The 17,887-nt window shown below is 45.8% G+C and overlaps 1 protein-coding gene across 1 annotated transcript; it reads left to right on the top strand.

Annotated features, from left to right (window-relative positions):
* The first annotated feature begins 263 nt into the window (after positions 1-263).
* LOC103188266 (putative protein MSS51 homolog, mitochondrial) lies at positions 264-16,385 on the top strand. The gene is given in 8 exon segments (XM_007908201.2): positions 264-554; positions 3,093-3,295; positions 4,196-4,351; positions 5,691-5,815; positions 6,631-7,071; positions 7,074-7,193; positions 15,495-15,588; positions 15,968-16,385. Coding segments are annotated over 7 exon segments (1,311 nt in total). The 5' UTR covers positions 264-554; positions 3,093-3,113; the 3' UTR covers positions 16,161-16,385.
* Positions 16,386-17,887: the final 1,502 nt, after the last annotated feature.

Here is a 17,887-nt window from a genome sequence, read left to right on the forward strand (position 1 = left end):
GTGAAATGTCAAATAAACAGAATTTTATTCCTCCTGTTTTTTTAAACTAATTTATTGTTTCCCTTTGGAGACTTTTAGTTGTTTTTTTTCTCAAAAAAAATTATGAATAATGATTTGTCACTGGATCCCTGGTGTTTGTGGGACACTGCTGTGTGCAATTGGCTGCTGTGTTTCGCCCACAAAAAGCGTGATACCGTGATAAGGCCCTGTATCAAATGCAAGGATTATTATTATTACTAACAGCTGGAATTGTCGGACTGGTATTAACTGGGGACAATGAGCAGGGCTCCAGCATTAAGCACAATGTGATTGATGGTCAGTGTGAGCTGCTCTCAGATGCCATACGACCAATTGTTTTTTCCTTTTAAAAAAAGATCCCAGAGGGAGACGTGTGTCCACCCCGATGGTTTATCATTTTGGCCAGGCATTCGGTGTCCCTTTTTCCCCAGTGTATTTTTAGGAATGAGCACTCAAGAGAAAGGGAGAGGGAGAGGAAGTCAGTATATTGACTGACTGCAAAGTCGGAGTTAAACCTGCATCAGAAACTCGAAACGGTGAGTGCTGCTTGCAGAATTTCATCAAGAAATTCTTACATTTACTTTTAATTTGTTACAAGCAATTGACTTATACATATATATATATATGTGTATACAGAATTTATATATATATATATTTGTACAAAAAGGGGATTAATTTAATTGTTGATGTGTTGAGATATATATAAAGTAATAGAGGATTAAAATTTGTGTTTAATTGTGGAGTTTTTTATTCAAAAGGTTGCAAAAAATATAAGAATCGCGTTTAGTTCCTTTTAACCAAATGCGATTTTATTTCATCAAATTCTCCTCGAATTAATGTGAATTTTATCTTTTTTTTTAAGTTTAAAGAAACTTAATTTAGTTCAATTTTTAAAAAAAAAACATCTTTTTAACATGTAAAACTTTCAAACGCTTTTTTTAAAAAAATAAAATTTATTTATTTTTTGAAAGAAAGTTGACTTGTTCCCGATGTTCTTCCAATTAATTAACAATTAATTCTGGCGAAACCCGTTTGAATGTGTAACTCGGACTTGTGTTGAAGGTGGGTTTGAAAGGCGACAATTTAAATAAAGCAATGGATTCTGTCAGGCACAAAGTTTATGTTAGCCTCAGCACTACTTGTCTCAGGGAACCCAAACTATCCACAAACCCTCCCTTTCCAATGAGACTGACCGACTGCAAAATATTCAGGATAGTTCCCCACTGGGCTTGGCTGGTTCCCAACCCACCCTTTTGTCTTTTGATCCAATCTTTTAGTTTGAAATCTTCCAATCTCCTGTGCAAACCCTCCAAATTGGAATAAAGTGCAGCCAAATCCATATCCAGACTCTCCCCTGATCTTGTGCTGGATTTCAACTGGAGGAACCTCGCAGGAGAAATGCCCAAACAAAAGCATTAAAGCCATTCTAATTGGTACATGTGCATTAGAGGAATTTGTCCTGTTATTTGCTGTTAAGCGCTCCGAGACGCTACGCCACATAAAGAGCGCCATATGAATACAAGTAGTTACTGTAAATCTTCAACATCCCTACAAAAAATATATAATTTGGTCACGGCTGTTTGTGGCACACTGCTGTGCGCAATTGGCTAGCTGGTTTCGCTCACAAAATATAAATTCAATCCACTTTACAATACACTATATGCTGTGAAATGCTTTGAGGCATTTTAACAACATGACAAGACACTATCAAATGCAAGGATTCTTATAAAACAAGCAGCATTTGATTTAGTCTAGTTCACCTACAAAAATGCACAGTCACTACACTTTACAGTAAAATCCCATGAAACACTTTGGGACCTTTCGACAACTTGATAAGATGCTTGTATCAAATGCAACGATTATTATTACTGTAAGTAACTTGAATAATTTAAAATGGAAGAACTACATCAGGAGCGCAACATTCGGTTAAACAGAGCCGTTTAAAATATTGCACTAACGTTGAGTCGTGTGGTGTTGGGGTGCAGGTGGGCGGAGGGGGTGGGGGGAGTGATTCCATGCAGACTGAACAGATGTTTGTATATCCTCAGAGTCGAGCTGTAACCAGACTCAGCTCCGCGCACCAGAGATATCTAGCGGCTAAGCACTCGCTGCGCTAATGTGATCTCATGTTCAATGGAGAATGCAAACCTGTCAGTGGCGACTGGTCTGTGAGCGCCTATTTACACAGCTGTGCAGGGCTGAAGCTTTGGTAATTATGCAACTAACGCAGGGACAAGACATTAAATCAACAGTTCAGATTAGTATGGTAGTTAGTTGCAGATTAAATTATCAGCAGTCCAGCAAGAGAATATGTTTCTTATTGTGAGGACAGGAAAGAGAGAAGGGTGTAGCAGTGACTCACTGACCCTATAGATAAAGATTTGCAGAGGCTGAGCATTCTCCACCTGCCTTCATTAAACACGGCAGACACATATTCCAAGGAATATTTCTGGGCTCACACCAATTGTCTGGATATCACTACTACAGCGTTGAATACTGTCGGCTGGGCTGCCATTGCACATAGGTGTCACATACTGCAGAGAGACTGGAAAAAGAAATGCATTAAAATAAAGTCTTAATAATTTTCAGGGTAACAAAGTATCACCAGTCTGTATAATCTGCTGGTTTTATAATAATAATTGATTTGATATAGTGCCTTATCATGTTGTTGAGATGTCTCAAAGCGCTTCACAGAATATATTGTAAAGTGTAGTGACTGTGCATTTTGTAGGCGAATTTGATTAACTGAAACTCTGCTTGTTTTATAATAAGAATTCTTGCATTTGATATAGCAGCTTATTACATTGAGATGCCTCAAAGCACTTCACAGAATATACTGTACTGTAAAGTGGATTGACTGTATGTTTTTTGGGTGAAACTCGGCAGCTAATTACACAGCAGTGTCCCACAAACAGTTGTGGATTGAATGACCAAATTTTATATATATGGTGGACTGCACCCCACAACGTTTAATCAAGCTGTGTGAGCAATTATTGAATGTAAATTTATCTGAGGGCGGGTCCCTGAAATTAGTGGTCACAATACATGTCTAACCAGTGTACCATTTCCTCTAGATTAGGAGGAAGGACACTAGCATGGCACAAGCCAAAGCCAAGACCCACACCAAAGCCAAGCCTCCTAACCTGAAAGGTGAAAGTCCTGGCACAGATAGTGTCTACACTGATGCACTTGGCTTCTTTGCTATGGACAGCAATGTCCCAGGACTCTCTAAAGTTATCCTTCAGAAGCTAAACATGAAAAACTATGACGATTACAGGTAAACAAAGGATAAGTCTTTGTGTCATTCATTCCACACGTAAGGTGAAATAAAACCACTGTAACCCTGTCTCGCTGGCTGTTCTCACTGTTCTATGGTCAGCTCAGCTATTACAGTGTGAGAATACCGTGTAGGTTTACAAGGATGTTATCAGAATGAGCAGGTACAACTATTAGGAAAGATTGGACAGGTTAGAGCTTCTCTCTTTCGAGTTGGGATGATTGAGAGGAGACCTGTTTAAGATTATGAAAGGATTTGATCAGGTGGATGTTGATGGATTGTTTCCACTTGTTGGTGACTCCGAAATTAGTGGGTATAAATCTTAGATAGCAAGTGGTAGATCCAATCTAAAGAGAGTTTAGGAGGAACTTGTTCATGCAGAGGAAACTCTCTTTGTGTGTCTCTCTCCTCTGTCTTTGTCTCTGTCTCTCTCAAGATAGAGAGAGGTTGGGATTGTTCTCCTTAGGACAGAGAAGATTAAGGGGATATTTAATAGAGGTATTCAAAATTATGAGAGGTTTTGACAGAGGCGTGTTTTCACTGGTGGGTGGGTCGGTAACCAGAGGGGACAGATTCAGATAATTGGCAAGAGAACCACAGGAGAGACGAGGAGAAATGTTTTTACGCAGCGAGTTGTTACGATCTGGAATGCACTGCCTGAAAGGGTGGTGGAAGCAGATTCAATAATAATTTTTAAAAGGGAATGTGATATTTACTTAAAGAAAAAAATTGGTTTGGAAAAAGAGTGGGGGAGTGGGACTAATTGGAAAGCTCTTGCAAAGCCCTTTCATAATTGTTTTTTGGATGAAATGAGATGATCTTATTGTTGAGGCTGTGTTTTGTGGGGTTGGGTTTGCATTCCAGCCTCACCCCCACGTTTTGAACTTCTGTTTTGTGCAGAGAAGCTCTGCAAGGACAGAAAGTTGCGGCAGATTTTGGAATCCGCACTTACCACGACATGTTTCAGAGGATGGAAGACACGTTCAAATTCTGTGCAGAATGCAAAAAGCTGCCCGAAGCGCTGGTTGACCCTAGAGCTCTCCGGCGTTGTAAAAGGTAGGTCAACAGCAACCTGACGGAAATGTATGTTAATCCTTTGATACGGCGCCTTATCACATCATTGAAACAATTCCGAGCGCTTCACAGGGTTTACAACAACAACAAAATTACATTTGTATAGCGCGCCTTTCATGTCGGCAGGACGTCCCAAGGCGCTGGACAGAGAGTTACGGACCCGAGCTGGGGGTCGGGGAGGATGGAGGGCAAGGGGAGAAGCTGGGAGATTGAAGCACGGTCGAAGAGGAGGGTCTTGAGATGGATCTTGAAGGAGGCAAGGGAGGGGGCGAGATGGAGGGACTGCGAGATGGAGTTCCAGAGGGTGGGGGCAGAGTGGCAGAAGGCCCATCCACCAATAGTGGGGTGGGCAAGGCGGGGGACGTGAAGCAGGCCGGAGCCCACTGAGTGGAGGGAGCGAGCAGAATGATAGAGGGTTAGGAGGTCGCAGAGGTAGGGGGGAGCAAGACCATGGAGGGCTTTGAAGTGAGGACCAGGATCTTGAACTGTATCCTCTGAGTGATGGGAAGCCAGTGGAGTCGGGCGAGGATGGGGGTGATAGGGTCACGGAGCCCGGTGCGGGAGAGGTCACGAGCTGCAGAGTTCTATATGACCTGCAGCCTATGGAGGGAGGAATTGGGGAGGCTGATAAGTAAGGAGTTTGCGTAATCAAGCCTCGATGTAATGAAAGCGTATGAGGGTTTCAGCAGCCTGCAGGGTGAGACAGTGGCAGAGCCAGGTGTTGTTGCGGAGATGGGGAAAGGCAGAGCGGGTCATGGCACAGATGTGGGGTAAAAAAGATAGTTGAGGGTCAAACAAGACCCCATGGTCTGGACTGGTTTAGTAAGGTTTACTGTAAAGTGTAGTGACTGTGTATTTGTAGGCTAATGTCCACTGATAGATCAGTAAATAGGAGCCATAGTTATAACATAGTCATAAGCAGAGCGAAAGGAGAGTTTAGGAGAATTTTTTTTCATCTGAGTTTTTGCGACATGGAAGGTTCTGTCAGGTTTGGAGAGGCAGAGTCCATTGTGAGTTTCAAGAGGGAAGTAGACGGGTGGATCGAGGCTTGAAGGGGTTTGTGAGATGCTACTGGGGTGAAAGGCACTGTATAAATGCAGGTTGTTGATGAGGTGGAGCAACGGTATTGAAAGAACACTTTGCTCTGAAAACTGGTATAAATCTCCCAAGATTTAAGTAGGTCCTACCCTGCCCGATGGACACCATATAAATGCAATTTTTTTTGTTTATTTGGTTATATGAATGTGAAAGCTAATTTGTGCACAACACAACAACAAAGGAAAATGGCCAAACGCCTTGTTTTACCATCTTGGGTTTGTAGGTGCCAGAATGTCTACTACTGTGGGCAGGAATGTCAGAGAGCAAACTGGTCAGTGCACAAGAGGCTGTGCAAGAAATTAAAGTTGGCTGCAATAGACCGCTTGGTTGAATGGCTCGTCTTCACAGGTATCAAAAGCAGATACCGTTCCGCGTGAGTAACGTTTTTATTCTGAGTGCAGACTCCAGTGGCCGCTCCATAATGTAAGTGTGTTTTGTCTATATTTGTAATTCTCTGTGCTGAAGGAAACTTTGAATTTGACGTGTAAGATGACTGTCACTGTCAGGTATCTTTCAGGTAAATGGACCCTAACAAATACAGCTTCCCCCAGCACTGCACTGGAGGGTCAGCATGAACTTGTGAGCTGAAAGTCCCACATGAGGCTTGAGCTCACAACCTGCTGACCCAGACACGAGAGTACAAGCGTTACGATTGCTATTAAACTCAACGGTCTCCTAATTATGATTTTTTTAATGCTGACCACCTTCAATGATGTGTTACAACCACCGTAAGTATACAGCACAGACGGAGGCCATTCAACCCATTGTGTCTGTGCCGGCTCTTTTGAAGAGCAATCCTCTCAGTACTCCCTGCCTCCCCCATCTCCCACCCATCCGCACCGCTGGTTAGTTTATTCCTTTTTGCATATCTGTCTACAGCAAAACTCACATAAGTTAGATCTGTATAAATGGTATAATTGCCTAAATCGTACCTCTGCCCTATGAATTTCCTATTGTTTATACGTTTCACATAACTTGTACTTTGCAGAAGTCATATTAAATGTATGGTCCCAACTGATATTTGTGAGGTTTACTGTGGTTCCCTTTTGAAAGCTAATCTGGATTCTGCCTCAGCCGCAGCTCCCAGCGGATCATTCCACACTCTAACTCCTCCGTGCCTGGAAAATATTTTCTTTCTAATGTTCCTGTCATTCACTCTCCAGGTGATATCCCTTTCCATAGCGGGAAATGGACCAGGTCCATGGCTGAGGTGAAAGGCTGGGATGAATGGTTCTTGATGCAGGAGGACCTTGATGCCAAGCTGGGCGCCGTTCTGAGCTGCAGGTACATGCACATCCTGTGGGCAAACGCAGGGAAGCCACGTCCGGAGGATGAGGAGCTTGTGGCGTCTATCAGACGGGTGACCAGCGACTTCCACACGCGGCCCATCACTATTGGCTTCGCTCTCTGCGGTTTTGGCATTGCCCCGTCCCAGGCTCCCGTCACCGTCCACGTGGTCGGGGCCTCTCACACCGAGACCCTGGACGCCAGGAGAACAGACTACGATGAGTTGGCACGAGCATTTCCAGACAACCAGGGCCTTGAGGTGGTCCTGATCGGGCCCGAAGTGGTGGAGGGGCCGGCGATCAAAGCCCCTTTACAATCTCCGCCGGCCAGGGTCACGTGCACTTGAGCGGATGGAAAGGGCTTTACCACGTTTACTGGGAAACCATGGTGGAGATGGAACGGGCTGCTCGACCCGACCTTGTCATAGGATTTCATCCAGGTAATAATTATGGTAATTATAACAATGATGATGATAATGAGTCTTACAGCACAGAAGGAGGCCATTCAGCCCATCGTGCCTCTTTGAAAAAGCTTTCCAATTCGTCCCACTCCCTCTGCTCTTTCCCCATAGACTTGCAACTTTTTCCTTTTCAAGTATTCGATTCCCTTTTGAACATTATTATTGAACATGTCCCAATTGGGCACAGCTTTCACCACCCTTTCAGGCAGTGCATTCCAGATCGTAACAACTCGCTGCATAAAACTCCCTGCAATTCTCCTCGTCTCCCCTCTTGTTCTTTTGTCAATTGTCTTCAACCTGTCCTCTGGTTACGGACGCACCAGGCAGTGAAAACAGTTTCTCCTTATTTACTCTACCAAAAACAAATTAAAAACCTCTATTAAATTACCTCTTCTCTGCTTTAACGAGAACAATCCCAACCTCTTTTAGTCTGTCCACATAACTGAAATACCTCATCCTTGGTATCATTCTGGTAAATCTCCTTTGCACCCTTCTCCAAGTCCCTGACATCCTTCCTAAAGCTTTTTTCTTAAAGCAACGAGCAGGAATCGCATCAGTTGAGGACATGAGCGAGGTACCTGCATATCCCCATGTTGCTCAATGGGTCGGTAACTTTACTTCAAGAGGCAGGAACTGAGAAAAGATTTGCTGGAACACGGAGCTCGATCTCCAGTTACAGGCCAATGATAAATGTATGACCTGAAATTCCGACTTGTATGAGAGCATTTGCCCGTTTGAGAACCTGAGAGGCTGCATCATTTGCCCACAAAATATACAGTCAATTCACTTTACAATATATTCTGTGATGCACTTTGAGACGTCTCGAAGATGTGATAATGCGCTGTATCAAATGCAAAGATTATTATATTATTATTATTAGAATCATTAAAATTCTACAGTTGAGTCACGTTTGGCATAGTCTAAGCTAGCACTCCTCTTCGGATGTGACGTTAAACCGAGCTCCCATCTTCTTCTTCTTCAGGTGGACGTTGAAGATCATGTGGCGCTATTCAAAAAGAGAAGAAGGTTTCTCTCTCCCTGTGTTTTGGCCAACAATGCCTCCAATTAAATCAGTCATTCACTCCATGGCTGTTTGCGGGGCATTGCTGTGCGCAAATTAGCTGTCATGTTCGCTCACAAATACAGTCACTGCAAGGATCATATATATATATACACACACACACACATAAAACAATGTCCGTCTGTGCTTCAAGAAGGATTTCAATAACTGGTTGGCGTAGAGACATGACTTATACCTCATCAGAAAGGTCTTGCACCTGGGAGTGACATGTTTTTGGGTATCCCCTATTGTTCATGAGTTATTTTCCGTTTTGCATGAACACGGCTGCAGAGTTCCGGATGGTCAGCAGCCTATGGAGGGAGGAGTTGGGGAGGCCGACAAGAAGGCAGTTTGCGTATTCAAGCCTGGATGTTATGAATGTGTGCATGAGGGTTTTGGCAGCCTGCGGTGTGAGACAGTGGCAGAACCGGGCGATGTTGTGGGGGAAGGCAGAGATGGCATGGAAGTGGGGTAGAAAGTATAGTTGAGGGTCAAACAAGACACCAAGGTTCCGGACTGGCTTAGCAAGGTGGACTGTACAACCATGGTTGATGCACGCTCCACCAAAATAAAGAACACGGACGAAGCTAAGCCACGGCAACAACAACAAAATTACATTTTTAAAACGCTAAGTCCTCCCATAAGAAGTCCTTCCACGGAGTTCTCCCAGATGAGTATAGATAAAGATGAAATGTCTATATGTGTTTCAGCGCCTTGGGACGTCCTCCCAACGTGAAAGGGGCTATATACAAATGTAATCTTGTTGTTGTCTGTGTGTCAATCTACATTCCATATTGGATCCTTTGGTTGCAAGCGTAGCTGCAACAGTTATAGCTCGTTCTTATAATGCTGCCATTTTACAAGGCTCTTCTAACCCAGAGCATAAGCCACAAGTAATTGCTAGTCAGCGAGAGAGCAGCTGATTTGAGAATGCCTGCAACAGATGTAGCTGGATATCATTAATAATTCTTCCTGGCAGTTCCTTCAAATGGATCTCTGGGCTCTATAAAAAGAGAGCAATAAAGACATCAATCTTTTGGGCAGTAATTTATTGAAGGTCAGAGCAAAGCAGAGAGAACCCTGTAAAACCTGCCGTACATGTCTACTTTCAGAACATATAGTGTGGCTCCTATTGTGAGACGCCCTGTTGCTTGCCCACATGTATCCTTGTAATGCCTTCACAGGATTAACCAACCATTGGAGAGAGCAGGAGGCAGGTGAGGAGTGAGCGGAGCTCTCCCCTAACTCGTTGCTTCATGTCCACGCCCTGTCTGCCCCACCACAGGGGCTGCAGAGGTATATCCATCCCTCTGGACGTAGATGCCAAGGACAGTTGTCTTACCCATATATCAAACTCGAGTCACATGGCTTCTCTGTGTCGAGTTGGTATGGCGTCACCTCTCACAGAAAACGAGTCTGAGATTTGTCTGACACGGTTTTCCTTTTCAGAATCCCCACTGACTGAGGTTTATTTTAGTTATTTTTGGATCTTTGCTTCTCATGAATGATTCCCATTATTTTCCATTTGGAGTCCTGTAGTTCAGTGGTTAGAGCACTCGCTTTGCAAGTGAGAGACCTGAGTTCAATCCGAGGCAGAGGGCGAAACCTTGGGCAAGTTTCCTTACTCCACACAGAGCCTAATAATAATCCCTCCAAAACCCAAAACAATAATAAATTGGTCATTTTCAATCCACGACTGTTTGTGGGACATTGCTGTGCGCAATTGGCTGCCGCGTTCGCCCACAAATATACAGTCAATTCACTTTACAGTGTGTTCTGTGAAGCGCTTTGGGACGTCCTCCCGACGTGAAAAGCGCTATATCAAATGCAAGGATTATTATTATTATTATTTCTTGGGCTCAGACTGCCAGCTACCAGTTGTGGCTCTGACAGCTTTACTTAATAACAATAATAATAATAATAATCCTTGCATTTGATATATGCACTTTTACCCCAGGTGACACCTTCCCCTTCACTGAAGCCACACCCGGCTACACCTACCACCATGCCCCACTCCCCAACCGCTGTGGTGGTGGGGTGACCCTCATATTCAGGGTGTCAACTCCTATATCCCTCTACCCACTGCCTCCAAACCTACCACCATCTTCTACCGCCCGTGGAAGAAGATCTCCCCGCAATCCCTCTCCGCTGCCCTGGAGTCCTCTGAACTCCTCCCCCTCTGGCCCACCTCTCGCACCAACCCACTCGCTGCACTTACTCTTCTCCACAGTACCCTCTCCACCATACTCAACGCCCTTGCCCCCCTCACCTCCCGAACTGCCTCCTATTCCCAATTCTCACCCTGGTTAACCAGCCACCTCTGCTCGCTTAAGGGCCAGGTGCGGCTGCCGAACACACTTGGCTCAAATCTGCCCTAACGGTCCACCGGCACATCTGGCTGGACCTCATCGAAACCTACCGCTCCGCTCTTGCCTTGGCCAAATCGTCCTTCTATTCCAGGTTAATTCTGGAGGCGAAAGGCAACCCCAGGCTCCTGTTCTCCACTACCAACGGCTCCTCCACCCTCCTCGCTACGCCTCGCAGATACTTTCCTCCGACTCCCATTGCGAGAAAATGCTGGACTTCCTCGAGTCCAAAATCAAGGGAATCTGCTCAGCTGCCACTGCCCATCCCTCCTTCCACACCTTTGAACCTATCAATCCCTCCTCTGTCTTCATCACCATATCCTCCATGAAGCTCCACCCCCTTGCCCCACTACTCGCCGACATCATCAGCCTCTCACTGTCATCTGGCACTGTTCCTTCCCCCCTCAAAACAGCCATTATCACCCCCACCTTGAAGAAACCTTCCCTTGACCCTTCACAGCTATCTTGCTACCGGCCCATCTCAAACCTCCCTTTCCTATCCAAGTTCCTTGAGAGAGCTGTTGCCTCCCAGCCTCGCTCTTTCCTCTCCTCCCACTCCCTCCATGAGCCCCTCCAATCGGGTTTCTGTGCTGCCCACAACACGGAAACTGCTCTGGTCAAGGTCACAAACGACATCCTGACCATGTGTGACCAGTGCTCCCTCTGCCTCCTCGTCCTCCTCAACCTCTCCGCTTCTTTTGGCTCCGTGGACCATTCAATCCTCCTCCACCGCCTCTCCTCCCACCTCAACTTCAAGGCTCTGTCCTGCAGCTTGTGTCCTCTCACACACCAGGCTCTGTGACCCCATCACTCCCACCCTCGACCGACTCTACTGGCTCCCCATCCCCAGAGGATTGAGTTAAAGATCCTTGTCCTCACTTTCAAGGTCATCCATGGCCTTGCCTCCTCCTACTTCTCTGACCTGCTGACTCCCTACCAACTGGTCCACTCTTTCCGTTCAGTGGGCTCCAGCCTGCTCCATGTCTCCCGCCCGATCCGCCCTAACATCGGTAGCCGGGCTTTCAGCCTCTCTGACCCCACACTCTGGAACTCCAACCTACAGTCCCTTCGCCTCGCTTCTTCCCCTGCCTTCTTCAAGGACGATCTCAAGACCCTTCTCTTAGAGTTGGTCACCCTCCCACCTCTCTGCCTTCCCTCAACCCTACCCCACCCCTCCCCCATGGTCGGGCCCCGACACCTGACTGTTCAGCGCTTTGGGACGTCCTCCCGACGTGAAAAGCGCTATATCAAATGCAAGGATTATTATTATTATTATAACGTGAAAGGAGCTCTATAAATGTCATTTTGTTGTTGTTTTATCACATTGTTGAGACGTCTCAAAGCACTTCACAGAATATGCTATAAAGTGGATCGAGCGTATATTTTGTGGGTGAAACGAGGCAGCCAATCGGGCACAGCGGTGTCCCACAAACAGTCGTGGACTGAATGACCAATTTTTTAAAACAATTTTGAAGGATTTAGCCCCAATCGACTAACAACTAACAACTTATTGTTAGGTAAGCCGGGGCGTGTGGAGTAAAGAAACTTGCCTAAGGTTTTGCCCCCACCCCCGGAGTTGAGCCTGGGTCCTCCCGCTAACCATTAGGCTACAGGAATCGTAATCCACCCCACCATCAGCGGGCAAGCTTTCAGCCATTCTGCCCCTGCTCTCTGGAAGTCCATCCCACCTATCCCCCACCACCTTAAGCCCAACTTTTCTTTTCAACCGTGCTTCTGGTGACATTTTCTTTCTCCCACCTCCCCACAGGTCAGATTTCTGTGAACATCCTCCCAACGCAGACGGAGCTATCTAAATGAAAATTGTTTGTTGTTGAATATGCAAACCATAAGTTTCCAGTCTGCAGGAGCCTCCCCAGTGGTGATTGATCCTAAAATTCCCTTTTTTTAATAAATAAAAATCTCTCTGTGAAAGTGAACCCACAAATGCAGGATTTCTGCTCCCAATGTTGTGGTGGCTTGTGTTTCCTGGCAGTCTGCCCGTGTGTTGGGTAATTGTTGGGTTAGATTAACAGCTCAGCTCATGTGGCTGGTAGCAAGTCCAGGTCACTAAGGCTGATTATCTGGCTGATGATGTGTTGCACATACTCCAGTTATGACCTGTTGTCTTTAATTAGTGGGCCAGAGGATGGTGAAAGGCTGAATGTCCTTTTATTTTAGCCACTGAGAACATGCGGGAAAAGGCAATGGAGGCTGTACTAGTGGGCTCGTATGGAGCATGGATGATTTAAACTGAAGGGCGTGTTTCCGTGCTGTAAATGTTCTATATAATTCTCAGCTTGCTATTATTTGAGTAAGCCTGTTTCTATCGTGCTCTCTGTGTCTGATGGATGCAGTGTGATGAGCTAACTTTGAAGCGCTGCCAGTTTAGAGTTTCTGGGCATCTGTGCCCGGGACTAACAGGTGGTGTGCAGTGTGCAAATGTAGTTTCTATCTGACCCTAGTGAGACCGAGATCTGCAGAGAGATCTCATTGATTTCAGTGGATCTTAAAGTGGTGTTTCAGGCACATGATCCCAGACCTCTCGCTTGCGAGGCGAAGACTTGTACCACCGAGCTACAGGACTCTACAGTAACCAGGATGTGTCCCTCCAGGACAGAGTGCATATTCCGTTCCAATAAATATCTCGATAATTTCCATGTGTAGGTTCGATGATTTTAGTCTTAAAACATGCTGATAGGTTTGTGTGTGTCAGATGTCCAGCTGCCCCCCACCAAAAAAAAACAGGTAGTGTTGTGGGAGTCGGTCAGCTCTCCCTGACCTAAGAGGACAAAGCAGAGAATTTGCAGTATTGTGGCTTAGGTTTCCTGTCAGAGTTTCAGTCTCGCAGTTGTTGCTTTGATGAATCCGTTGTATTTAGATTTCTCGGATGGATTATAGCTTTGGCTCTGAGTCTCACCAACCTTGCCATTCTGCCATTCACCATGAGGTCAGCAGGGTCTCCTTGAAACTGACTGGCTCCAAGGTGACATGTTTCCTATTGTCGACGGTTCCACCAGTTGGAGCTGCGGATTCCATTCCGACATCTCTCCTTTCTAATTCTATCTCTGGAATTTCCATGTGTGTAGGTGGGATGCTTGGAATTCTCAGTTTGGATATACTCTTAAGCATGGTGATGGGCATCTTTATGTATAAGACAACTGGCTGACCCCCCAAATAAGTGACATGTTTGGTAATGGAATTTCGAGTTCAGTCAGACTCTCTGTTGTTCTCTAGTCCGGTTCCTGAACCAGGCGGGTGTGCAGTACTCCAGGGCACTGATATCTTGTCGGCAGGACTTGGAGGGACAGACTGAGGACAGGGATTCTTAATAATAATAATCCTTGCATTTGATATGCTGCCTTATCACGTCTTCTAGACATCTCAAAGCGTTTCACAGAATACACTGTAAAGTGAATTGAATATTTATGGACGAAACGCGGCAGCCAATTGCGCATAGCAGCGTCCCACAAACAGTCATGGATTGAGTGACCAAATTATTATTTTTTTTTCTCTTGAGGGATTATTATCAGGCGTGTGGAGTAAGGAAACTTGCCCAAGGTTTCACCCTGCTGAGAATCGAACCCAGGTCTCTTGCTTGCAAAGCGAGTGCTTCTTCCCACTCAACTCCTGTTAACCCTGCAAGCCAAAGGGTGGGGTGGTCCCAGCTGGACAAGTTTGTGTTTGCGCTTGTGTGTGAGAGATGGGCTTGAGTGAGGAAATAGCAATGGAATACAGCCATTGTGTTAGAGAATGGAATGCAAAGATTCATAACCAATGGTATGCACAGTGCAGCGAGCGAAGTCCACTGAGCTTTCATTGCTGCTTCACAATTAAAACATTGTATTTTAATAATATTTGATATATCGCCTTATGTTGTTTAGACATGATATTAGTGCTTCACAGTGTAAGTTTATGAGTTCCTCACGATGTAATACAAGAGATTGACCACCGTTCCTCAGAATGAAGTTAATGTTTTCATACAACCAAAGTGATATATCATACATACAACCAGGGACGTGTAGTTCGGATTCAAAGGTGATCCAATCCTTCCTCTGGGAGAGAATGGCGACTGCTTTGTGTACATCGATCTGAACTCCTTGTACTTTTGCTTCAGTGTCTTCCTCTTTCCTGTCTGTGTCTCTGAGTCGCTTCTGCAGACAGTCTAGGAGGAGGTTTTCTCTCTCTGTCCCTGAATAAAATAGCTGTCATCTCTCTCCGCTCCACACGACACTCTTCTCCTTTCCAGCGGCTGCCTGATTCCCTGCTACTGCTGTTGTGCAAACCCCTCACCAGGTGTCACTAGTGGTTTCACTGAAAACTCCTGACCAGCTCATGCTGGTTCTTTCTTTGCAACAAAGTCTCTCTCCGATGGAAACCTTCCGCCCGGAATGGGGGTGTTGGTGGCCGTCGCTGCACACTTTCTGCTGGGATACACCTAGTGTGATCACCAAGTGCACCTAGTGTAAAATCATCAGCTTATAACAGAGTATACTGTAAAGTGAATTGACTGTAGATTTTGTGAGCGAAACCCAGCAGCCAATTGCCCCCAGCAGTGTTCCACAAAGAGTCGTGGATTGAGTGTCCAAATTTTTTTTGAGGGAGAGATTATTATCCCCACAAAGCGATCCGACAGTCAACTAACAACCTGATTCCTACTTACTTCTAGATAAACAACGGCTTGTGGAGTAAGGAAACTTGCCTAGCGTTTCGCCCTGCCCGGGAATCGAACCAGGTCCTCTTGCGTGTGATCCGAGTTTTCTAATCACTGAGGTGCCAGACATTTGCGGGAAATGGATTGTGACCTGTGCTGGTAGCTGGTGACGTGTGGGTCTAACTGTGCTGTCTCTGTGCCAGGTTTCCATGCCTCCCAGGGTCTGACGGAGGGATGGCTGCCCACGCTGCTCTTGCTGCGAGATTACGGCATCCCAGTGCTATTTACCATGTACAGGTAAATGTTCTGCTCTGGGGCGCTGGGGGTCTCTGCCATTTGTCTGTGATCAGTGTACTGAAGAGCGCAAACCACGGGCAGTGAGGGGGGGTGGGGAGAGAGAGAGGGAGAAATGGGATGGGGGGAGGTAGAGTGAGAGGAGGTATAACAACTATACAGCGCGGTTCATGTTGAGATGATGTCTCCTCGCACAATCGGCTGGTGGTGTTGGGTTGGGTGGGGGGTTGGGTTGCTGAGACCAGACAGCCCAGCCCGTGTGGAGTGAATTGCAAACTGGGAGGAGAGCCTGTGACTCACGATTGTGCTGTACAGACAGTCCTGAGTTCCCTGAATGTTGTTCTCTGGTGAGAAAGGCGACTGTGTTGTGTCTCCTGTGCAGTGAGCAGGAGCTGACCTATTCCCTGCGGATCCTGGAGGAGCTGGAGGTGCGGATTGTCAGCTCTGGCTGGAGCCCCTTTGCCTCCCTGAAGCTGGAGCAGGTGCAGTCTAACCCCAGCAAGCAGCTGGTCAGCAGTAACAGCAGCTATGTGATGCTCCAGGGAGCAATCGAGGCTGTGCCAGAGCTGGGGTAGGAGGACAGCGGGTTAACAGCCTGGACTCCCCATCCCCGGCTGGAACACGAACGGAACACCACTTCCCGGCTCTTGGAAAACGACTCAGTTAATTTGATGAAGACGCCAGCTTTGTAATTCGGACTGAATTTCTACCCCCATCATGATCCTGGTGGAGGGAAGGGGGAGCTTTCTGTTCTTTCTGGTCTGCAAAGTTAACAATAAATAATCGTTGCATTTGATATAGCACACTGTGTCCCCAAAGCGCTTCACAAGAATTACTATGAAGTGTGTGAGTGTGATTTGTAGATGAACTCGGCAGCTCATTTGTACACAGCAATGTCCCACAAACAGTCATAAAGTGAGTGACTGATTTTATCAGGGGATTTACAGCCAGGACACCAGGAGAGAGAAACTCCTTCTCTTTGTGAGTCATGCCACGGGGATTTTTCTGAGTTGCCTGTAATATATGCATATGGTTTTTCAGATGTGACTCACAGCAAGGAAACGTTTTATGAACCCCACCTATCAGGAAAAACTCAGATCAATGCTTGCCAAAGCACCAAGACAGTAGAACAAGAGGATTAGAGTTGCAAATGGGCAATTTCAGGACAGATGTGATGTTACCTTTCCCCTGGGTAAAGAAATACAAGTGGAACAGGTTGCCAGGAAGAATGGTTAAGGCCAGGACACTGGGATTCGTTTGAATTATAGTTTGATGCTGTCAATTATGTGATCTTTCAATCTCAATCTTTCAATGCCCTTTCATCATCCTCCTTAATCCTTCTGCAGCCCTCTGTCTCTCTCTCTTTAAAATATCCCAATTAATTCCGCAACTACAGCTTTCTGGGGCAGAGTGTTCCACGTCTTCACAACCTCATGTGAGAGGAGATACTTCCAGACTCAGAGGATCTTCAAACCAAATACTTGAGAGGAGGACGGAGGTGTTTTAGGGAGGAACTCATCAAATGTGAGAATTATTACTGGTGTGGCTGGAGATGGAGGGCATTTCACCATTGACTTGTTTGATTGTTTCCCCGTTCCTAATCTCTAATCAATGCCTCGACTTAAATGCAACCAGACTAAAACAGGAGACTCAAAACATGGGCAGCTAGTAGGGAGGTCTGTGTTCTAGACTCCGATCTGTGCAACCATGTAGGTGAATAGGTACCACATTTTTTTAAACTTGAATAGAGAGAGTGGAGCTGACCCGTAATGATTTGTGCATTTGATGTAGCGTGTTTTGCTTTGGGAGGAGGGTCTCAAAAGGCTTCACAGAAGTTTTACTGTAAAGTAGCAATAATAATCATTTTGGCATTTGACATAGCGCCTTATCACGTTATCGAGACATCTCAAAGCGCTCTGGGATTCTACCCAGTACGAGGGGCACTATATAAACGCAAGTTGTTGTTGAGTTTTACTGTAAAGTGTAGTGACTGTTTTTTAGGCAAACATGGCAGCCAATTTGCACATAGCAAAATCTCACAAATAGCCAAGAAGTAAATGACCAAATTTATCCAGGGGGGTTGCCATCCAGAACCCTGGGGGAAACGCCCTTTTCGAGCAGTGCCATGAGATATTTAACATCCATTTGAACAGGCAGATGGGGCAATGCTTCTAATAATACAGGGTTCCCCCACCACTGCATTGGAACTCAGCTTAGACAAGAGTTCAAAGTCCTGACGTGGGGCTTGGAATATACAACCTTCTGACTCAAAGGCGAGAGCACCACAGCCTGAGCCAGGCTG

The sequence above is a fragment of the Callorhinchus milii genome, unplaced genomic scaffold (genome assembly GCF_018977255.1).
Source record: "Callorhinchus milii isolate IMCB2004 unplaced genomic scaffold, IMCB_Cmil_1.0 Scaffold16, whole genome shotgun sequence".
Classification (NCBI taxonomy): Eukaryota; Metazoa; Chordata; class Chondrichthyes; order Chimaeriformes; family Callorhinchidae; genus Callorhinchus; species Callorhinchus milii.